The following is a 24930-nucleotide window of genomic DNA, read 5'->3' as shown; positions in this document are numbered from 1 at the left end:
TAAAAACAACAAGTTAAATAACAATAAAAGTTAAATAAACCAGATAAGAATAGAACGAAAAGCCTCACAGAACGCTATTTCAATCTAAAAACAGCGATATAACCCAATATTAACCAATTACTATTATCCAACCTTAAACGTTCTCCGACGGTTGAGTATTCAGGACAATTGAATAATGTAATGAACACTTAGCGATACGATATAGTCTTCCACAATACATATAGTTGACGCCACCCACAAATGTCGTGTTAGATGAGCGTTAACTTCTCTCACGACGACATTTCCCAATTTCCAAAATATGCTTTGTAGAATAAATCATTTCTCTGCCAGTAAGAATTCCTTCTGATATTGAGCGTTGTTCTTAGCCTGAATTTTAGTACTTAATTCAGGGTTTGAAAAAAACCCGGGTTTTTCTGAAAAAGCCAAACCCACCTGGGTCCATATGGGTATTTTCGGGTTTAATTGGGTTTTATCAAAATATTTCATTGCCTTTGGGGTAAAAGTGTTAAAATGTGATTTATATTTCAAGATTATCATTGTCACAACTTGCAACAATTTTCTATTCATTGTTTTTTTTTTTAAAAAAAATGGCAGCCATTTTGAAATTTTACGTTGGATCATCGCCAAAATATATACAGCTAGTTTAGAGTATCTCGTGCTTCTACTCTAAAAATTTCGACTTAAAAGACCGAAAATTGCGCTTTGAAGCGAGCATATCCGCTATTTTGAAAAAAAAATAAATAAATAAATTGTCACCATTTTGAAATTTTACTTTGGTATGCCACCAAAATCTATACAGGAAATTTAGTGTGTCTCGTGCTTGTTCTCTGAAAATTTACATTTAAAAGACCGGAAGTGATTCCCTTTAGTATGTGTGGTACAAGCAGACGAACGAACAAATGCAGATTGAATCATCCCAGAAGCCTCAGTGACGTTTGCCAAATATGAACACCAAATATATTAATTTAACAGCGTAAAATAAATGTTTTTTATTCTTGAAGTTCACTTTCGATACCTGGTGCGTTCAATTACGGGAATTTCCCGAGCACTTGTTACAAAAGGGATCTTTCCAGAAAATGACCATTAAGAAAGATATATATCATATTTTATAAAATAAACTAGCTTTTGGCCAGCTGGGGGCTCTGTCCCCAGACCCCCAAGCAGGGGCGGATCCAGGACCGACTTCTGGGGGGGGGGGGCGGTGGGTTGTCATACTGCTACTTTCAAGGGCTCCAAATTTTGGGATGGGTTTTATTTATATATATAAAATAAGAAATTTTCCTCTTCTGGGGGGGGCGATCGCCCCGATCGCCCCCCCCTGGATCCGCCCCTGCCCCGAAGTTTGCTCGGCCTACGGCCTCGCATTTTTATCAAACACCCTTTGGATCAACAGTGAATTTCGTGAACTTGCTCTTCATATTTCCTGAATATGCCCATCCGGGGGCATCGCCCACCACACACTATCTTTGCTCGGCCTACGGCCTCGCATCTCTTGAACCCACAATTCTATCATTTCTTTTCCTATTTCAACTATTTAAAAGATAAAATTTTATATCCCAAGATAACGCCCATTCAAATAACAAGGAAATTTTTTCATCACCCTTTAGACCCCTAAAAATATTTAAAATATTCACTTTTGGCTATTTTGCTGTCGGTTAGTCCTGGAGTGCTATAATCATGCCAAATTTCATCATTCTAATCATGCCGGAAGGGCCTAAACATTTTGGGGTGTAGAAGACGTCCCATATAAATAACATGGGAAAGATTATTCAGTTCCCCATAAAACCACTCTGCGGTACCGAATTTCAAGATTTTATTCCAATTCTAAGTACCTAAAACATGAGATTGTAAGTTAAAAAAAAGCCCATTTAAATAACACGGGGAAATTCATCCAATCTTTAGACCCCTTCTAGAAATTAAAAATATTCACTTTTGGCTATTTTCCCGTGGGTTTGTCCCGAAAAGCTACAATGATGTCAAATTTAACCATTGTAGCCCTACAGGAAGAGCTCTAATCATGCCGGAAGGGCCTAAACATTTTGGGGTGTAAAAGGTGTACCATATAAATAACATGGGAAAGATTTTTCAGTTCCCTATAAACCACTCTGAAGTTGGAATTTTAAACTTTTACTGATTTACTTAGATACTGCTAAGAAAACGTACAAGCATACCGAATTTCAAGTTTTTATTCCAATTCTAAGTACCTAAAACATGAGATTATTGGTCCAAAAATTTTTTTCATCCTCTCTTTAGACCCCCTAAAAATTAAAAAATATTCACTTTTGGCAATTTTTCTGTCCGTTAGTCCCGGAAAGCTACCATCATGCCAAATTTAATCATTGTAGCCCTACAGAAAGTGCTCAATAATTTATGTCAGCTCATGTAGTTTTATATATAGTTAGGATGTTTCAGAATGTCTTAAATGAAATTAATTATCTTCCACAATAAAATAAATAGTTTTATTGTTGAAGTATCAGTTTCGATGCTTTGTGCGTTCAATTGGGGGAATTTCCCCTAAAACTTCTTTCGGGACGTGTTTTTTTTTTCCTCCTCCCTCGAAATTGTACTTTCCTTTACTGTACATCGAAACTTCCACTAGTACGAAAGCACTTGAAATAGTAAGCGGTACGTAGTTCGGAACTCTGAGCATCGAGTTCCTTAAATTTGACGAATTTTTACGCTTTTGTTGGTGTTGATTCTACAGAATGCTTATTTGAAGAGTACCTACAAATAACTGCACTAAACTGTAGTTGTTCGAAAACTAAATTTTACTGAAGAATACTTGCGTTACCATCAAAGGTAAGAAATAATACTAATAGTTTTACTAATGTACTACATGCTTACTGGTAGTGCCGGATCTATGGCTTTAAACGCGTCAAACGTATGTGGGACAACGTCCCTCGGCGTCGCCGAGTTGGCGAGCACACTATTCACGGAAAATATTTTCTAAAATATAAAATTGCATTTTTTTTCCCTTGAAATAGGCTATAAGCATAATCCATACATTAATTTGTTACTTAATTATCTCAAGCTTAGGTAAGGTTGTTTTTATTCATTCAGTGCATTCAGAACTTTATAAAGGTCTTATGTTGAATGTTGTATACCTTAACGGAAAAGCATTCAATTCGCCCAAGGAAAGTCCAAAATCTGATAAAAATCACTTTCAATGTGACCACCTTGGTTGTATCAATAATATATTAACAGAAAGCTCAAAAACCCAGGTGGGTTTTAAAGTGGTCTTTTTCAGGTGGGTCCAACCCGAAACAAAACACCGGTTTTTTTCGGGCTGGGCCCACTTGGGCAAGCTCTACTCTCCATTCACTTACCCTACTGTGGAGACAAAAGGCCTTTCAACCACCCACACCGTATTTCCTAATGTTACTTTTAAAAGTGGAAGTAGCAATGCCACAAAAATATAGGAGGTTTCGTTAAAATGTAGGAAATATATGAGTTTATAGGAACAGGCGCAAATATATAGGAAAAACAGGAAATATATGCTGGAAACTTGCTATTATCCACAGAATGATCTATCAAATGAGAAAATGAGAGAAAAGAAAAGTAAATCATCCAAATTATAAATGATAACTACAGGAAACCTGATTGTTAGAGCTTTTCTATTTCAAGTGTGCCCTCCGAAAATATGTGAAACATACTTCGTCCCCACCCCCCGCTAACATCTTACGGATGAAACTTTCCCTTTGTGTTGGGGAACGAAGTGAATGACGTGTCTGTGTTGCCAATTTGTCATTCAGTCGTTTGGTGAGCGAAGATTGCAAGCTACTTTGAATGGCTAATGAGACAGTGCACAGCTAAGCCCGTCAATGTGGCAAACCTGTCTACATTCAACTATTGGAAGGATCTCGGCTATAGCAAAGCAACTTGTCCCTCCTCTTGCGATCGACAGCATCACCAGCAGGGACACACTTGAAATAGAAAGGCTTTAATGGATTTTTAATCAATTTATAAGCTGCACCACTAAAATGTCAAAATTACATCAAGTTTTTCTTTCGTTACTCAGTTATTTAGAGAAACACATATCGTATACAGGGTGTCTACTCAAATTGCAAAATAAAATTTCGTGACATTTTCGTGACCTTTTCTTTCTTAAACCATAAAATTTAATAATATTTTGAAAAGCGAATTGGGCCAAATTTTCATGCATGCGATAGAAACGTGCTTTGTTTGCGATTTGGTAGGGTCTAAAGCCGAAAATAGACATTTTTGGTGGTGAATTTTGACGTTTTACAGAAAAATAATTTTCCAGTCTATACCATATTTCACCAGGTAAAAAAAAAAAAAAAAAAAAAAAAAAGAAAAAGAAAAAAAAGAAAAGAAAAGAAAAAAGTGACCTAAACGCTAAATTTCTTGACTTTCATGACCGCTTTCTGGTTTCGGGACTTTTTCATGACTTTCGTGACCGATAGACACCCTGGTATAGCAATTACTAGAGGAAAAATTAAGACTTCAAAACGATTATTAATCAACATCAAACAGTTTTAAAAAAATAACTTACCTTCTGGCTTCTGGAGAAGCGGATGTACTTCGAACGTCTCCTGGAGTGGACGCCGCAGGCGAAACGATTCTTGTACTGGACGGAAGACTCGTTGGAAGATACAGCGGGGACTGACTACCTGCAGGGCTAAGCCTGTAAAGTGAACAAAGTAATCAATACGCTCACGCTACACTGGTTCAACACGGTTCCAAAAATATGTCACTACAGCTCTTTATCTTGCCATTACAAAAGCTCAAGTTTGTATATTTGACCCAAAAAAAAAAAAAAAAATAAAATAAAATAAAATAAAAATGAAGTTAGCGAACTACAGAGTAGATTAATGACTTCAATTCCCACTATTATCGAAAAAAACCGGTCTGTCGTCATTGCGACTGATTTCGGATAAAATTCTAAAAGAAACCTAAGCTTTACTGTGAAGTTCCTATACAAATATGAGAAGGGAACTGACAGCGGCAGCGCCTCTGGACATAAAGTAGCCCAGTGTTTCGAACAGCAGATACGACTCTATGCTTGTGCCAGGTCTGTACAAAATGACAGTCGTATCAGGTCAAGTGACCAGTTATTAAACTCAGTAATGATGATGCATATTTTTTAAAGCTCGTGACCATCACTGTTGAACAATGAAAATATTCGTTGGACAAAATCACCTAATTACTATTAATTTTGTAGTGCTGAAAACTAATTTCAAAATCGAAAGTAGCTCTCGTTTTTGTTTTACACTGTACCTAATAATAACGTTATAGTAATGAACATATTAGCCACGTTTGAGATTAGCTGTCACACACGAAGAACTATATCAACACTTAGTTTCTTTCTGTTCCTCATTTTAGTTGTTTCTTCTAATGTGTGATACAACAACATAACAGAATTTATCAGAGTTCTCGATGTGTTTTTGTGAAGTGCTGCACAAAAAATACATGTGTTTGTCATGCATATCTGTGAGCAGTTCAAGTTTCTCGAAAAGTGTTTAAATAGACAAAAATGTAGCAACATTCTGCAAACAGTGCAAACAATAAAAGCCTATCACATTCTTATATTGGTGTGTAAAACTATAGATCAAGATAAAGATTGGGCACCCCATATTCTGCAACACTTATGTCAGCAATCTTAGAAACTGGATAAATAGGAAGAGATGTTGAATGCCTTTTGCAGTGCCTATGATTTGGAGGGAAGTGAGCGACATCAATAATTTCTACTTTTGTATGGTTCCTCCCGTCTACAAAGAAATTTTTGCTGTATCGTATGTATTTGCTTACAGAGATCCTTGGTTGAATCAGACGTGCATTAAATTTTTTTAACTTTGTAAACGAACTTCAATTTTGTCAAGTATTTGATGAATTTTGTTAAGGAAGTCCTTAAATATTAGAGAACTGCATCGATTGACTGAACTATGAAATGAGCTCATCCGTGCTAAGCGGTTAGCGTACGCGCCTTTGGCGCGGGACACCCGGGTCCGATTCCCGGCGGGAGCTCATGTGGTTCGGATTCCACATTAATCAGTAGGTCCAAGTCTCATACAGCCTCGCTGCTGAAAAGGGACGTTAAACTCAAAATCAACTGAACTATGATATCAGAGAATTTGCTGTTTCAACTGAAGAAATATTGTTTGTAAATTTTTGTAATAATGCTTCTTGTTGAAAAATTGGTTTTACTATTTATTATTGATATTACTGCTATTATTATTATATGATATATATCAACTGTATATCTGCGATTGGATTATCAATTATTTGAGAGAGATTTCTTCTTCTCGCAGCTATTCCCCCAAAAAGCTCCTTCTGCGTTTTCTTTATTTATGTATGTATTTTATTTATTTATTTATTTATTTAGCTGCGGACGGGGTGTTACACCTTCATTTTTCCCCGCAAACCAAATACAAACAAAAGACGAAATAGTGTTTCAGAAAATTCCAGGAAAAGATTCCTCGTGACCAAGTTGAGATATAGAAGATGATTACAATTTGCCATCGCAATCATAGGGAACAAATGTTTCGATATTTATTAAAAACTTTAAATGAATGAATGAATGATTACAGTTTAATGGAACGTCAGTAGCAAGGCTATTTGTTCCCGTCATTAAAATAAAAACAACAAGTTAAATAACAATAAAAGTTAAATAAACCAGATAAGAATAGAACGAAAAGCCTCACAGAACGCTATTTCAATCTAAAAACAGCGATATAACCCAATATTAACCAATTACTATTATCCAACCTTAAACGTTCTCCGACGGTTGAGTATTCAGGACAATTGAATAATGTAATGAACACTTAGCGATACGATATAGTCTTCCACAATACATATAGTTGACGCCACCCACAAATATCGTGTTAGATGAGCGTTAACTTCTCTCACGACGACATTTCCCAATTTCCAAAATATGCTTTGTAGAATGAATCATTTCTCTGCCAGTAAGAATTCCTTCTGATATTGAGCGTTGTTCTTAGCCTGAATTTTAGTACTTAATTCAGGGTTTGAAAAAAACCCGGGTTTTTCTGAAAAAGCCCAACCCACCTGGGTCCATATGGGTATTTTCGGGTTTAATTGGGTTTTATCAAAATATTTCATTCAGTGCATTCAGAACTTTATAAAGGTCTTATGTTGAATGTTGTATACCTTAACGGAAAAGCATTTAATTCGCCCAAGGAAAGTCCAAAATCTGATAAAAATCACTTTCAATGTGATCACCTTGGTTGTATCAATAATATATTAACAGAAAGCTCAACAACCCAGGTGGGTTTTAGGGTGGGGTTTTTCAGGTGGGTCCAACCCGAAAAAACCCGGTAGTTTTTTTCGGGCTGGGCCCACTTGGGCAAACCCTGATATTTATAGACATGCAACAATAATTTTGGACATGAGTGTATATAGAACAATTGGTACAAAGCCTGTAGAAGTTAATAAGAAAACATAATTCTTTTTAAGTTCGTTCTGGTAATGCTCTTGGAGCATTCTCAACTTTTTTTCTAAATGTATCTGCTATAGCATATATAAACTAAATTATAATCCTAGAACACATCAATCATTATAATGCCCACACGAACAGCAAATGCTACAAGTATCACATATTGAATATGCAACGGTTTAATAGAACTTTTGATTTTAATAAAGTTTGATAATTTCCGAAGTGACTTATCACTGTACCTAACATAGTACTTACAGTCGTGGAGCAGAAAGGTTCACCGGGAGACCAGCTACCTGGACGGCCCTGACCAGCTCCTCCACCACTATACTCCATTCATCACATCCGTCCGACATAATTTCTTCACTGGAAACATAGATGTAAAAATATGGTAACACCAATATCTGATCTAGCATGCATATTTATATAATTATAGACCGATTTAATATCATATATACTACTGAGAAAGAAAAGAAAATTCTCTAAGGGTTATAAGAGAAGATGGTACCTAATCTTAAAACGATAAATAGATTCCAAAGAAAAGCCACTTTTAGCTATCTGTTACAGTTTTTGCTCTATGTAGATAAATACTCGAACTCTAAGCTACAGTTAATTTCTATCACTTCAGCTTTCAGTAGAGAATTTCGGATATAGATGAACTTTATTCTTGAGAGCTCAATCGATTACAGAGAACTGCTTTTCCCTATCTATTAGTAACTTTGCTCATAGTGACCAACGTTAAAACCGGAAATGGTTGATTTCGACCACTTCCTGTTTGAACATCATCTTCGCCAACAAACTCAATTCGTAGCTTTTGACCCTCTAACATCCTGGCTGTCTATGGTCAAAACTTTCATTGTTACCAAGGGGTGTTAACGTAAGTACAAGCTTAGTTAATAGTGCATTAGATATTTTATTATGTATGTTGTAATGTACCACGTGCTAGTGTTTATAAATATTACACGTGCTCTTGTCTGTAAACAACAACCACATGTATTTAAGATGGAGTACTTCACGATGGGTTACTACAAGAAGCAGACGACAGACCTACAAGACACATGACGAGAAGGGAGCAACAGCGCCATCGCTGCCCGGAGTGCCTATATAAGAGGATTCAAGCGATAGTCACCAGTCTGCGATTGGTTAAACCCCTCCTCTAGCTTACCTGGAGCTCTAGGAGAAACCCAACCTAAAAGCCTCTAGTCTGCTGCGGAACTCTAGGCTTCCCTACCACCCACCTTAGCTTGCACGGAGCTCTGTGACTTAACCTCCTCACTGCTGGCTTCGGAGCAATGCGGTTTCCTACACCACTCTATTTAGTTTGCCCGGAGCTCTGTTGAGATGCTGCCCTAAGGCTGTAAGGTCTTGGCCTACCTTTTCTCTACCTCGCATTAAAGAAAGTTATATTGAAATATTTCTGTAAATACTGTTCTATAATAAACCTCTACTGGCAGTCGATTCCGGACTCTGATTTACCCAACTTTGCTCTTCCTACAGCTACAAAGGGAAGAATTTTACAATATTTACATTTCCTAATATTTAAACATAATTGCATGATTGCTTGTTAATAACAATGAAGTCGAAAAAAAAAAGTTACCATCGTTAAGTGTATGAGAAATGTGGAGGGGAAATTTAAAATAAATGTTCATTCCCTCAATTTTAAATATTTAGTGCTAATTGAAGCAAATTATTGTTAAGATATTTTAAGCAAAGGAAGAAGAAACAATGAGTTCCAATACATTAGTTGAACTGACAATGTTTTATTCGAATTTGTGATCCTATAAACAATTAACCCGTGATATATTAATAATTTTTACATAATTGGGAAAGCTTTAATTTTCAAAACAGAACTTTTCGATCTTTATTCAATTTTTCAGCAAAAAAGGGGGGAGATTATTTTGCACAGTGTGCATTCGTTAAAACAAGTAAGTACGTGTAGTGCTGCAAATATGTATGCTGAATTACGCATTTTAAGAAACTGAGTAATAAAATTGTAAGAAACAAATTAATCATTGAATAATATAAAACTTCAGTTACTAACGTATTTGGATCTCAAGAAACAACGGTAAACGTGGGAAAAAATAGTGTTATGCCGGAATTATTTTTCACCAATAGTCTACAAATTAAAACGATTCTGATGTGCACATGTCTTCTTCGAACATATACATAAGCAACATTGTAAAGGAAAACATCGAGAAAACTATATAAATCACAATAATAATAATAATAATCACCCTACATATTCCACAGCAATGAATCGAATAAAACCCAAATAGTGAAAAAGTATAACTTGGCCAAGAACTAAGAAACAACCTCCAACTTGGCATGCTGATCCGATATCCCCTACAACATGGTCCACCCGTATCAGAAAGAGTTTCTTTCTTGAGGTAGGTACTGAGTTGTTTAGACAAAATGGACGATATCATAACTCCTGATATATTTGGAGAATCACGTGCATAGTGTATACCGACACAAAAACCTGGTGCCCGGAGATCAGTTCTCGGCCCAGTCTTAATATCTCACTAGTTGATTTTATCGAGGAAAGTGGATTTCTAATTTAAGGCACACTTTCAAACATAGGAAATTCCAGCTAAGGACAAAGACCTTTCATGGTCAAAAGGGTAACACTCGTGCTATTGTGTGTGTGGTACCAAGTTCGATTCCCAGGGCGAGTACTCAGCCTTGAATACAAACCGGAATAGTATATTGGATCTTACTTGCAGCAATTGGTCAATCCTGCGATGGCAGTTCGATTTCGATTTCGATATCTGAATCAAGGAATAAATAAATCAAATGGTTAAGCAGCACAATTGTTCATTTGAGTTTTAATGCACAAGGTAGAAAATGATAGAAAATGTATGTTATCTAACATGGATTTACAGCGTATATTAAAACCCTTACGTACTCGCGCAGGGTGTTCACAGACCCCCAACCAGGTAACTTTTGTGTTGCTAGCCAGAAGTTCTGATGAAAAAATATTTAAAAAATGTCTAGAGTTACGCTACATTGTCTTAATTATTAAAAAATATATTTTTTGAAATAAAACAAATATCAATTTGAAGGGTCTACAGAACCCCCGCGCGAGTACCAGTGTCACAAAAAGGACGCGAGTACTTACGGGTTAAATACTTCTGCGAACAATCTAGCATGTAGTACTAACTTCAAGTCTTCAGAGATATATGCATGCAATATTAACAAAGTCAGGAATGTGTCTAAATTTTATTAATGCGGAAATTTTAATTGGAATCTTCATATTCTTCACCATTTACTTTTTCCTTTTACATTTCATTAACAAACATTATTTTGAAGAATTCCATGGTTCTTTCCCCTTTTTCTAACAAATTCTTAATAATCAAAATTACTAATTGTTTAGTTATACGAAATATCTTAAGATAAATAAAAAAAGTTAACATTATCTACTCCTGACTTGGGCTAATTATTGGTTGCCTAAATTATAATAATAAAAGAACATACACCGGTAAAATACGGGGTGAACATTAAGAATATCGGGATCTTTTAGAAAACATACAGGTAAAATGTACTACTGGTAATTCACATAGAAAGAATGATTTAAGGAACTTGTTCTCGCAGGCTATTAATCTGAACAATATACAGTACATTTACTGTGTATTCTATGTTTACAAAGGTAGAGTTACTGGCCTCAAGCAAATAACAGTACTACAGGACTGTTAAAATACATGACGAATGCGCTAATAAAAGAACAGACTACAACATAGTAGGGTATTACTAAGAATAAGTAAAATAATTTTATGAAGCAGTCCCCACATTGGTGAAATAAGCACTGTAAATGAAAACAAATATGTTAATTTACGGTACATGCACTTTTACCGTAAGAAAAAAAATATAAAAAACAACCATGACTACAATAATGGCGGCATATTTTAACGCTCCGTGTAAGCCCTACTGATATCAACTACCAAACTTAGTTTGCGAATATAAGGCGACCCAGTATTTTTGGAACGACTAATTAAAAAAAAAAAAAAGGCCTCGGGCACTGATTAAGTATAGTCCGTCATAAAAATGTCAATTTTACAGATAAAATCAGTAAGTGTATACGAAAGAGAGTTGTCTAGGATATTATCGGAGGAATTTTTCAGAAAATACAAAACCAGTGTTTCATGTTTACATGTGTGAAACTATCAAAGTGCTATAACCTATCTGATCTTATACGATATTAAGTGTAATCCTGCAACATGTTCGTTTTTGCATATACCGGCCGTCGATGACGCGCCTGCTGCCTACGAACGTTCCCACGCGTGTGTTAAACAACTTCACTCCAACCCTGACTAGGTTAGATAGCATTCTAACTTTTTCATGACCACCTAGCACAAGTTGGTTTGTTCTTTTTTGCAGTTGATTTTTATGGTATATATTCAAACTGAATCTGCATCCATGAATGCAATCTCTTCCTAAAAAAAAAAAAAAAAAAAAAAAAAAAAAAAAAAAAAAAACTTCTAAGGCACTACGAGTGAATTTCGCGAAGAAATAATTGCATATAATAGGATATCAAGTACTTGCCCAGCACATAGACATTTTCTAGGGAACATTAGTTTGAAGGAACAAAATCTATCCATACGCAATTATTTATGCATGCGCCAGAGTAATAACAGCTTGGATCATCTTAGGGAACCATTTAAACAAGAAAATTGGAAGAAAAATGCATCTATTCCGTTAAGGCCCGCTTCTAATGAACAGAATAACTAATCTAAAATTACAAATTGCCTAACGAAGGCATTAGAAGTTTCAGCTGATACGGTAGGTTATATTACGTTTACGGCACTATCCCATTCTAGGATTCATGAAATATTACATTCCCTTAGCACAAAATATACTTCTGCTGCTTTAAAAAATGTCTTATATGGGAGGTATTGCATTACTGGGGTTAAGTTCCGTTAAGGTCCGCCGAAATGAATAAAATCTTGCAAAATTCACCGGAAACAACTGCCGATTGCGGTCCTTGTAGCGTGATAGAATAAGAAAACGGTAGAAATTAGTGTTTATTCATGAATACCGAGATAGTAAGGATGGATATACCTTGTTATGATGGACGTTAGAGCCCAAGGTTACCGAACTATGGTGGGAGTATATTGAGAAAATGGCGAATATCCCTGCGGATTGAGATTTAACAGTGTTTTGCGCAAGTAAATTCTAACAAAGTGCGTAAGACACAAATAATTAAGTGTAACGACGCGAAGTCAAAAGTAAAGATGTGAAAACAAGGAAAAATAAAGTTTGGTATATCTTGAAATATAATAGAATAGTCAATGGTGTGAAATGTTACTAGGAAAAACGGAAACAAAACCAATGTCTCTTGAGCGCGCTTGATTAACTAGTTTATTCTATGAGAAAGATATGAAGAACTGAAGTGCTATTAGAAATGTGAGTGTACAAACTGTCACAAAGCTGTGACTCTATGGCACGTAATGTTTTGCCCTACCTTTGTTTATGCGTATACCCAAAGTTGGTGACGCGCCTGCTTTCTACGGACGCACCCCTCGTAACCACTCTGGTCCTTTTGTCGCGCTCCTTCCTGAACCGGTTAAATAGTACTCGTGTATTTTAGATCCAACCTAGTAGAAAATGATACGTGTTTTAAGTTCATTCGTAGCTTATACTCAGTCCTCCTAAAGTCAACCTGCAGCTAGCAATTTACCATCTACCTTAAGAAATGTCTTTGAGGCAGTAACAGTGGTTTCGTGGTAAGAGAAGATAATGTCTAATGAATGTTAGTGTATCCCCTAAACTAGAATCGTGCCGTAAATGAAACGTAACGTAAAGTAACCCATCAACCAAATCTGGCAAACGGATCTGAAGGTCTTATTTGTTATTCTGTCTATTAGCTGACGGAACTTAACGAAATACCCTTTACTGGATGCAAATTGACTTTAAGAGGACGGAGAATAAAACAACTTGTGTTGGGTGGCCACTAGCAACTAGTTATGTCATGTAACCGAGCCAGGGTAGGTGAGCAGCAGGAGGGCCCCAGCGGCAGCGAGGGAATGCGTTTATAGATAGCAGGCACGTAAGAGACGGTAAGTATACGCATAAAAGAGGAAAGTTGAAAACTCGTTTATAAAGCATAAAAAAAAATGCCTTGCATGTAGCACAGCACTTCACTTCATGTTTCCCCTACGGTCAACTAGGAGGTACAGAGCACACTCTCCATTCCGTATTTTTACCATATTACAAGTATAGGACGTAAGATCCTAATATATCTTCATTACTGGTACAATCCAATTAAGAAATCAGGTAACACATTCCTTCCGTCGATTTCACAAACTTATACCCCCCATAAAATGGGATAGCTCCGAAAATTTTGCCTCATTTGGTTCCGTTGCAACTTCCCCTTATTAGTCTGTACTCAATTTTCTTTTGCCTCACATGTAATGCACTTTGAAAAATCTACGGGTAAAATCTGTTAATTCAGAAGGGAAGAGTCAAATTTAAAGGAGTCATTTATGTAGACGATATGTATTGAATCGCCAAAGCGAGACAGCATAAAGAAGGAAACATTATAAGGTAAAGATTATACCGTATGTATATCGTGTAGATTTCTACCCATTCAGTAATTAAGAATAACACCTGCCTCTGTGCCTTTTGCGCCCTAACATTCACAGCTACTTTCCTGCTTTCTAACAGTATTGCTTACTCCGGCTCCCACACTTCTCACTAGATGAAGAAACATACTTTTCGACGTAATTATACCTACTGAATATGAATACTGGACACGGGAACAACAGTATACAAGGCAATCAAACATTTCCGGCACCGGAGTATAAATACCGACGGCACAAAAGTGTCTGGTGTAGGGCTGTTAGCAGTCACAGAATTAGTACATATCTACTTAGTAAACTTAGGAGTAACGTTCACAATGCGTCGCTGGCTCAAATTTTCAATACGTTTCCAATAAGGTACAATCACTTCATATTTAGACGTACTTTTACATTAAATTTACTCTTTGTACGAGTCAGCGACGGTGAATATACGGATCAATCAGGATAGTGGATACAGCACTACTGCTAGGTGGCCATTCTTACTAGGTCAGGAGCATTTAATTCGTCCTGTAAAGTTTTAAAATACATGGATTCTCACTGTAAATCGTTACAGGACTGTTTGCTTACGTATAATAGCGTCTTAACGAAGCACGTGTTTTATGCTATTTACATGTTTCCCACCTAAATACATAAGTAAATTAAAAATCACTGCGATGTTTACTACAACAATAAGAATCAGTGAACTATATTTAACAATTCAGCATTTTACATTAATTTATATTAAGAAAAATACGAATATTAATATAAATTTACCTCTACAAATATCAACGAAATTATGATTCAGCATATACATGCACAGACTATAACTTATTAGTAAGCTTCGAAGAAGAAGCTAATCTCCACACGGGTCTCAAAATTTCACAAAAGCTTATTAGAACTCCGTAATCCTTAAAATGGTACTACAAACTCAAATTATGCTTAATAGTCAGATACGTAACGTAATAAATCTGGGAATAATAAGAGTAAAGTACGGTACGAAATAAGACAGAAAAAGCAGCGCCTTATGCGAGTACTGTTTTTATCTAATGTAGATGATGTGTAGAAGCTAATTAAAATTATATACATTAAAAGGCAGACTGATTTAAAATACGAGGATCACTTGTTCAAACATTTCCCTGCAGTTTATAAACCTGGGTCACTATACACTGAGTAAATATTTATGGTTTCATTACACAAATAATTTCGTGTTGCCTTATAAAGTTTATTTCATTACCGTAATAATATGGCGCATACTAAGATTAGTCCATCAAATTTAAGGAACATTTCTTTTAATCACTTTTCCTTTTTTAAATGAATCAGTGAAGGGTTTCGGTCCAACTAACTGCGCACAGTGTTCAGGTCTAGTTTTGGCGCACCACTCGAAATAAGTGTTGAAAAATTAGAATTCTTTCACTAATTTCCTTCTTATCCTTTCCTAAATGATTTGCGCTGGGCGACATGGAAATATCTCACACGGCATAGTTCAAAATTCCAGGGGGCCCGTCATAAACAATTACTGAAAAATTTCCATTCTTTCACGTTTCGCATATAAATATGGCGTCCGGATTTATGCATAAAAACTACAGTTTTGCACTGTAGTGCAAAACACATAACAGCATGTGCTACCTAGCCAGTAAAAAGCACGAATGATATCTAACCGAATCAGAACAGGGCGAAAGTGGGGGGTTCCTAAGAGAGCAGGCGCGACAGCGAAGGTGAGTATACGCATATGTAGTGAAGGGGAGTGAGTTTTGGCAGTGATACGAGTTCCAATAGCATTTGCAATGGTTTCATACTAGTATCGCTCCACATGTAAACATAAAATACAGCTTCTGTGCACTGTGCAGATATTCGCGCCGGGGAAAAATAATTTCTTATACAGTAATCTTACAGATGCTGCAATTATTTTAACCCTCGTAATGCACTTCTAATGATATTACACTAGTAACCCTACACTTGTAACCACAAAATACAAGTGTATTACTGTGTATTTTATTTTATCGTTCACAGAAATTATTTATCTTTTTCTTTTTAATATATCTTTACGTTCAAAGTATTGATTTTTTCCTGTAAATCTTTCAAAGTGTGGTGCGCCAAAAGAAAATGAGCACCGCGTACAGATTGAGAATATTCGCGCACACTCATGTGCACTGACAATGACTTTGTGCAATGTAGTACTTGCTAGTCTATTATATACCGGTAGGGAGCGCGGCGCATCAGTGGTAGAGCGTTCACCTCCGGTGCTTGGGGTCCCTGGTTCGATCCCAGCTCACGCCGTGTGGACCTTGTAGTGGACAAACACCGTGCTCGTGGGTTTTCTCGGGGTTCTCCCGTTTCCTCCCACTTTCATTCATTTCTCACCATCACCGTCTTCTTTAGCCTAACCGGCATAAGCGTGGGAGGTAAAACTAAAGAATTTCATTTTCATTTTAGCCTATTATATGCAACAATTTTACCACCAAATTCACACACACTGTCTTAGAAGTTATTTCTTAGGGTACGATATGACCTCATGTGTGCAGATTCATCTTACGAGAATTTCTTCTTTCATGTTTTTATGTATACCAGAAAATCGAATGTGCAAAACACAAAGTTGTGCTACGTGGCCTTACAAGCGAAAATGCTAGCTAGCCCAGTCAGTCAGAAGCACAGCAGGAGGGGTATTTTCCGAGGTGCGTCTGTTGGAGCAGAAGCGCTAAGAACGGAGGGTATGCGCTAAAACCAAGACAGTGGAAGAAATTAATATTTCATATCGCATAAAAATATATAGTTGGAGCGCTTATAAATATAATTTTCCCCCATCATGCTAAATTTCTCTGCTAATCCAATTTAAGGGTTCACTTGAGCAAACGGTTCTATTAATAGAAAATGTCATTTTTTGTAAAGGAATGGGAACATGTATATAAGTAATTACCTGCAGTGCACAGCATATTGAAATGAATTTTGAGAACAGTGAAAGTATTGCATGTGTAAGTGTTCTCTCCACTATCCTGGCTTAAACGTATAGCCCCGTCGTTGTCCCCCCTGATACCCACGGGCGCACCCCCTTCAGCACATTGCTGCGCTCCTGCTCTGACTCAATTAGACAGTATTCGTGCTTTTTAGTGACCACCTAGTACAAACTTGTTCGCGCTTTATGCACTGTTGTTGTTATGCCATCCGTCCACATTGTATTTATACTGAGCCCTGTTGAAGTGAATTCACAAGTAGTAATGGAGCTCCTCATCTAGTGCATGTTCTGCTAAAATAAATACATAAAAAGCTCTAACTTAACCTGAAAATGTAAGAAACTTGTCATAATTTGGTAGAACCGTCTGCTGAGTAATGCCCAATTTAATAATCTACACAAATTTATTTCACGTGCACACCACCATTTTAACCCTAAAATGACAAAAAAAAAAAAAAAAAAAAAAAAAAAAAAAAGAGAGAGAGAGCTTTTTGTGACGAGCTATTCTTAATCAGTCCCAAAAATTTTTAATTCTTACTCCACGGCTTTCAGGAAGTCACATTGATAAAAATTAAAGTTCTATCGCTTGAATGTAGGTTATCTCATGTATTAACTGTTGTGTACAACAATTCCCGTATTAAGAAAGTTTTCTGAGTTTCAAGCAAAAACAAAAAAGGTCTCTTAGGCCTATTTACTCATGCGAATTCCGTCACGGGCCGAATCTGCTGCTTTGGTAGATGATTAGAAGGCGTGTCCATCATACATGATTACTTATTTCTTTTTTAGAGAAACTTTTTCCTAATGTATTAAAATTTTTCCACTTGCTGGCTTTACTGATTTACCTATTGTAGTAGTTGGACGATATTATTAGATTACTCTTACATGCAGGAGATACTGTAAAGGGATTAGGAGAGAGAGTTCAGCGCTATATGTTATAAGTGTCAGTTATATATATTTGATGATGGATTATGTACAATACATGCCGGTACCTTGGAGGTGGGGCAGGGGCTCAGGTCCGCTACGACGATCTTTAACCCACTCTCAAACTTTCAGTTGTCCACTGGTATGTACGTAATATGCACTCACGTCCATCCCGTCTTTGGGCGTTGGCTACGGGCCTGCAACATTAACTGGAGAGCCTCCGCCATGGAATAGTTCCAAAGTAGATACAGCCATTTCGCAATCGGGAATCTCGGGGTTTGGCCAGATATCCTCAAAGTGGCTAATTCTCACTAATCTTAATGAGGCTTACGCCGGATGAAATTCACACTCGCTCGTGCACGTCTTCATCAACATAGGCTGCTCTCACTCTGGATTGGAATTAGGGTCGCTGTCGACTTTGAACGGCAGTACAAAGACGTCTTCGCGCTCAATTACTGCGCATGGATTACGCTCGTCAATTTGGATTTCTCTGTTTTGGCTCGTGAAGCTTATATTATTATCATTATTACATCATTTCAGTCAGTCCTCCTCCTTAAATAATACCTCTAGAGATCGGCCTGTATGTATATGTGTGTCTGTGTCAAGTATCTTACTGTCTGTATAAAATATTTAGAGAAGTTCTAGAACACAGGTTCCCCCCATATACGTTAGTAGCTAGGTTAGTTCCTTTCTGTACCAAAGTTTAATATTTAATTCACATAGTATTGACGAGCGAGCGTCAGCGAGTGAAGGCAGGTTAGAGCTCAGCAGAGGACGTTACCTTCTGTATTTATTACAGCTAAATGGGAAGGGGGACCTGTGTTCTAGAACCTTGCCAAATATTTACAATTCGCAATTGTAATAGCTATATCTGCCGAGTTATCAATTATGTGTGTAAACATAACATGTAACGGGAAATGTAAGTGTGCCTTGCAAAGGGTAGGGAAATCGTTAAGGAGACAATAGAAGACGAACTTCATACAGTATTTGAAATAGAAACAATAAGCAAAAACATGTTATTCAGGGTAGACCATTTTGCTACAGAGATATCAAATGTCAATCTCCTCCCATTACAATCATAAATATTTCGCAATTAGTTTGAAACTTTTAAAAACTCGAAGATTTTGGCTTATTCCATAAAATTCTCACATAAATCGCGTTTATACAACACGACAAAGGAGTAGAGAAAATTGGAGCCGTTAATTCGAGTTGATATCACTTTCTTAAGCGTTTGCTCTTCAAATATAAGTTTATTTAAACAATTTCGGGGGTAAAGGATGTAGCAGGGGATTGAGGCCCGTTAGCTACCCCTAGCTAGGGCTGCTAAAGCCAATCTCTTTCCACAACAGAGGTTGAATATTTTTAAGTTTGGCAACACTGGAATGAATAACAGAATTCGTAAACGTGTGTTCCCTCTCGCGAGCACCAAACTAATTGAAATTCTATTATTGTTCTGATATAACAAAGACTGATCGCAAGTTACTCAAGAATAATTCGTAGGCTTATATAAGAAAAAAATATTCTAAAAACTAAAACTAACCTTATTACTTACTTTTGTCTAAAATTTCCTCTGCTCTTGTCGTGAGAAATATAGTTGTCTTGTGTGTAGAAGTAACACAATGTTAGCCTATGTTCAAATTTTCTTTCTCCTTCTCTTATAATTACTATGTTTTGCTAACAAGCAATACATAATACAGTCAATGTCAATTATTGGAAAACCGGAACGGTATTTTGCTCTCTGGAGTTGCATTCTGCAATTAATTAATCAAACTGTTGTTTAGTTGTCTGCACAAAGTACACAGAACTTATGAGTACGCGAAGAAATATATACATGCAGCACTATCTTCCATATTGTCACGTACTGATTAATTTCAAACAAACATATTGTAAGTTCTAAACATATATATTGTACAAGTAATATAAACGAAACTAAATATCCACTTTTATGTCTGAAATAACACAACGATACTCGAAATAAACAAGTCACATTTTGTTCCCAATCTGCTCGACGCTTATTTTAATCAATAGGTGGCAGGCCAATTTGTTGCTTAGCTGAACACTGTTCCGTCCTTTCAAAGCGGTTTAGCAAACGCAAAGAACCAGCAGATATATGTCAAAAAATAGTGGATAGTTGATACTTATATTTTGTTTATGAATTTCAGAACATAGTGTTAATTACAGCCAGATATTATAATACACTTAGTGTTAATTATGTGTAACAGTTCTTTAATAAAGTAGCTTAATGTTCTTGGGAAAATGCTCGGCCTACTGTAATTTCTCTCTCTCATTGCTTATTTAAGTTAATGCTAGAGTACAATACTGTATAATTGCAATGAATTATGTCTCGTTAAGTTATAACTTAAATGTTCATTCTAACACAGTCACAGGAAGTGCTTCAAAATATTGCAGACTGCGACTATTGATTTAATGACAACGTACTTCACAAATCCTGAAGAATTTTAATAATGATAATAATAAATCACATTTGGGTTTTTGCTTCCTTTAATCTTGATTAGTGATGATTTCAGAAGGTATTTAATATATCCAGGGGTATTTAACACACTGGTTGTGAAAATAACCTTCCTTAAGAAAACCGTGAATCCACGCTAGGCACTATAGAAGATATTATCTCGGTAGTAATTTCGTAACTCCTGGGGTTCTCTGGGCCGCCCACTCTTATAATCATAATCTCATATTTTAATTTTGATGGGATGTGTTAACCCTTTTAAAATTCTGCCTTTGTCAGGTAAATTATAGACTCAGTTAAGCAGGTACTGCTTCATTGCTATTTATTGTAGAATAATGGCTCATTTTTTTTTTCGCATAAAGCTACGTTTCAAATTGTATCTGTCACATTTTCCTACCATGTCCCTGACGCGGGAAATTTTGAGAGAAATCGGGATTTTTTCAGAGATTTTTTCTGAAATTCTGAGTTCCCTCCCCCCCCCCTGTGTTGACGCACACACCTTAAAATCTACTCATAAATACTAAGTCAACTTAAAATCAACATATAAATCAACTCAATCTTCTATCTTGAATAGTAAGGGCGGGGGAAATATTTACAAACGAGCTAAGAACATCCCCACAATAACACAGATGACCCAAAAAACCCGGATGTAACAAGAATTTCCTGAGACTTTCCTATTTATCCTTGGATCATGTTTTCTACATCATTCTCTTCAGAATAGAATAGCCTTTCAAACAGTACCACTCACATGAACCTGTCATATTCCTGAGGCGGGAAATGTTAAGGGAAATAAAGAATTTTGTTGATTTTTTTTCTTTTCACCCTCTGGACCTCCCTGTGTTAACGCACAGATCTCAAAATCAACTGAAAAATACTTATTGTCTTACTGAATGTGCGTACACAATTTCAGACTTCTATCTTGAAAAGTAAGAGCCGGAAAAATATTTACTAATGTGCTAAGGATATCCCAGATGCCTGCATAAATAGTATCTCAGGGAAAAATTTCCTGAGACATCCTAATTTTCTTAGGATCAGAGTTGGGTAAGTTACTTGTAAAAATTTAACGCGTTACAGGTTACTTTACTGTCTCTTAAAATGTAACGCGTTACTAACGCGTTACTTGCCTCAAAAAAGTAACTGTTACTTTACTTCGAAAGTAACGCGTTACTAACGCCTTACTTTTAGGTCCGAAACTTTGAATATGTGAAAAAATCTTATTACTTCAGTTTTCCGTACTACTATTACTACAGCTATTATTATTATTATTATTATTATTATTATTATTATTATTATTATTATTATTATTATTATTATTATTATTATTATTATTGCACGTTCTGAATCGATTTATGTAAATGTAGGGACAAATTTTTACCTCACAGCTATATGAACATTTTAATGTAATGTGATATTGACTAAAATGCCATACTGCGTTACTCGTAGGGATGGACACGAGTGAGTTCGAGCAAGTTTTCTTTGAAACTCGATTCGACTAGAAACAGACATCTTTGAGCTCGACCCGAGAACTCGGCTTGAAAAATTTCCTCCAACTCGACTCGAATTCGGGTCGAGTTTCGAGTCGAATCGAGCCAAATCTGGCGTATAGTTTCGAGTACTCTCCTCAAGTATCTTACATAGACAATATAATTATTATCAATGGTACTACTGCTACTACAACTTATTATTATTAATATTATTATTATTATTATTATTATTATTATTATTATTATTATTATTATTATTATTATTATTATTATTATTATTATTAACAACAACAACAATGTCTATAAATATGAAAGATAGGCGGTTTATATCTGAATACTAAAAAAGTAATTGATTGCCAACCTCGGTAGTCGTGAAGTGTAGGAGTCAAGGACATTGTTCACGAGCTTCTGAGTTTGGGTTGAGAGCAAGGGCACCGATCCTGGGGGGAGAGGGGGCCTGGGCTCCCCCAAAGCCAATGTGGGCCCCCTAGTGTATTTATGAATATACAATATTTAGCATAATTTGAATGCAATTTGTCTTAACATCCTCATACATATAACTTCTGCATCTGAGTGCCCCCTCCCCAAATTTACAGAGAAATCGGCGCCAATGGTTGAGGGTCTAGGTTGAGTATTCGGGATCGAGCCAAACATTGTTAAAAGTTATAGGGCACTAGCCAAATATCTTCAAAACTGCTTGGCCCGGGCTTAGAATTGTCAACCACTCGAGCAGATCGGCTCATAGCTCATTCAATATCGACCCAAACCGAGAAGTGAGCAGAGCCCTTCGCTCAGTTGAGTCGAACCGAGCAGATGACTCATCCCAACCAAGCCAGCTCGAGCCGATAGTTCACCCCAAACGAGCCTGCTCAAGCCATCGGCTTAGTTAAGCCGAGCCGAGCTAACCTTGTTATAAAAATCACTTGTAGTCTCGCTATCAAGACGAGACGAGATGCGAGCAGTGTCCCCTCTCGTGAGCAACACTAAAAGTATTCCATATTACTGCAGTAGTAGAAAATGGATCGATCTGGGCCAGCTTCGGACAGCTTCGGACAACATAGAACAACTCACGAGCCCCTGGGAAATTGAACACCGTACACCGTGAACCCACGGTCTTTTATGACCTCCATTTTAGGGGTGAATTTGTTCCCTTTTATGAGCACTTTTTAGGGGGTGTACTCGTTCTCTTTTATGACCACTTTTTAAGGGGTGAACTCGTTCCCTTTTATGAGCATATTTTTCAACCCCTACGTAACACGTAACTTAACAAGGGTGTACTCGTTCTCTTGTATGAGCATATTTTTCAACCCTTACGAACACATAAGTTTATACTCGTTCCCTTTTATGAGCATATTTTCAAGCCCTACGTAACATACAGCAGAGCAGATAACACATAAGACCCGTTCTCTTTTATGAGCATATTTTTAAATGTGAATTCGTTCCCTTTTACGAACATTAAGACTACGAAACATAGCAGGGGTGAACTCGTTTCAACCCCTATTTTTAACTATAAACATAGCAGTTGGCCTATTTTTCCAGCCTTTTAGAGGTGAACTCGTTTTCCAACCCCTATTTGAACATAGTCCATTTTAAAGGGTGTACTCATTCTCTTTTATGATTACTTTTTCCAACCCCTATTTTAATTTAACATAGCAGTTGGCCTATTGGAACTCGTTCCTTTTTTCAACCCCTATTTGAACTTAGCAGAGAATACATAAAACTAAGACAATAATGAGGTTGTATTCGTTCCACCCCTATTTCAACATAGCACATCAGACAGAGACTACGAAACATAGTGAAGATTAGATAACACATAAGAGTACGTAACATAACAAGGGTGTATTCATTCTCTTTTATAACCACTTTTTAAGGGGTGGACTCGTTTTCCACCCTTATTTTAACATAGCAGAACTAGTAAAACAGTATGACTTATTTTTCAACCTTAATTGAAGATAGCAAAGAATACATAAGACTACGGGGGTGTATTCCACCCCAATTTGAACATAATGAACATAGCAGAGAATAGGGGTGTATTCGTTTTGGATTCCACCCTTAATTGAACATAGCAGAGAGTACGTTCCCTTTTAAGGGTGTACTCGTTCTAATGTAATATAGCAGTTGGCCTATTTTTCAACCCCTATTTGAGCATAGTCCATTTTTAAGGGGTAAACTCGTTCTAACCCTCTATAGTAAATATAATCATTTAAGGAGTGAACTTGTTCTAACCTATATTTGAACATAACAGAGATTATTTAAAGATTGCAAAGGAATACGAACTTCCGTGTTTTGTTATCAGTTACATAATAACTTCCGCCATATGTGGATAATTCTCATTACGTCATTCATCCGGATTTTAAAAAACATTGAGCTAGTTTTCAGACAATACGGATTTAATAGTATAACTTGTCATTCAACGATAGGATTGAAAAAAAAGAATCCCTAAACGTGATTTGATTATATCATCTCTATTGCGTAATATGTTGATCGCTCGCGGTATAACTTGTCATTCAACGATAGGATTAAAAAAAGAGGGGAATCCCCGACCGTGATTCATCCCTATTGCGCAATATGACGTAATGCGATCACACAGGTATAAAAGACTGACCGAGATGTTTTTTTGTAATCACTTCCTTCTTGGTGTTTTAAGTGTAAAGTTCAGATTTTTTTGTGTGTGTGTTTATATATTAGTGTGGTTTTGTTTTCTTTTTGAGGTAAGACATTTTATAACAATAATATCATATTATAAAAACTCACTTCAGAATTATTATAGTAACATTGAGTTATCTTTAAAAAAATGGCAACAAAAAAGGTTAAACCAAATACTATCAATTCACCAACTGATACTCTATTTAATAATAATTTGAAAAAAAAATCATTTTAAAATGTGATACTGTTTTAAATGAGGATAGTGGATGTTTTTTTTAAATAATAAAAGAAAAGACTGTTTAGATATATTAAAACAAGAACAAACTAATACATCTTTTAAAGTAAATTTTTCTTTGGCTACAACTTTTGTAAAACCAGTAGATTTAGAAACATGTAGATTCTTTGTAAATATGGTAACGAAATTATTTTACCGAGTACAGATGTGAATTCTATAATTGAAAAACTATTTAATAAAATTTTAGTTGAACAAGAAAATAGAG

The 24930-nt window shown here is 36.2% G+C and overlaps 1 protein-coding gene across 1 annotated transcript in view; it reads right to left on the bottom strand.

The window, feature by feature from the left end:
- Window positions 1-19499, bottom strand: part of LOC145674351 (uncharacterized) — a 46111-nt gene extending 26612 nt beyond the window's left edge. Inside the window, exons 1-3 of the mRNA XM_081744291.1 lie at window positions 19386-19499; window positions 7670-7777; window positions 4514-4645 (exon numbers count right to left, since the gene is read on the bottom strand). Coding sequence (XP_081600417.1) covers window positions 4514-4645; window positions 7670-7767 — 230 coding nt within the window. The 5' untranslated portion in view covers window positions 7768-7777; window positions 19386-19499. The remainder of the gene's footprint in view (window positions 1-4513; window positions 4646-7669; window positions 7778-19385) is intronic.
- Window positions 19500-24930: the final 5431 nt, after the last annotated feature.

Source organism: Thermobia domestica, chromosome 17 (assembly GCF_964235325.1).
Source record: "Thermobia domestica chromosome 17, izTheDome1.hap1.1, whole genome shotgun sequence".
Taxonomy (NCBI): Eukaryota; Metazoa; Arthropoda; class Insecta; order Zygentoma; family Lepismatidae; genus Thermobia; species Thermobia domestica.
Note: the sequence above shows the minus strand (reverse complement) of the source record. Positions and strands in the feature narration are given on the sequence as shown.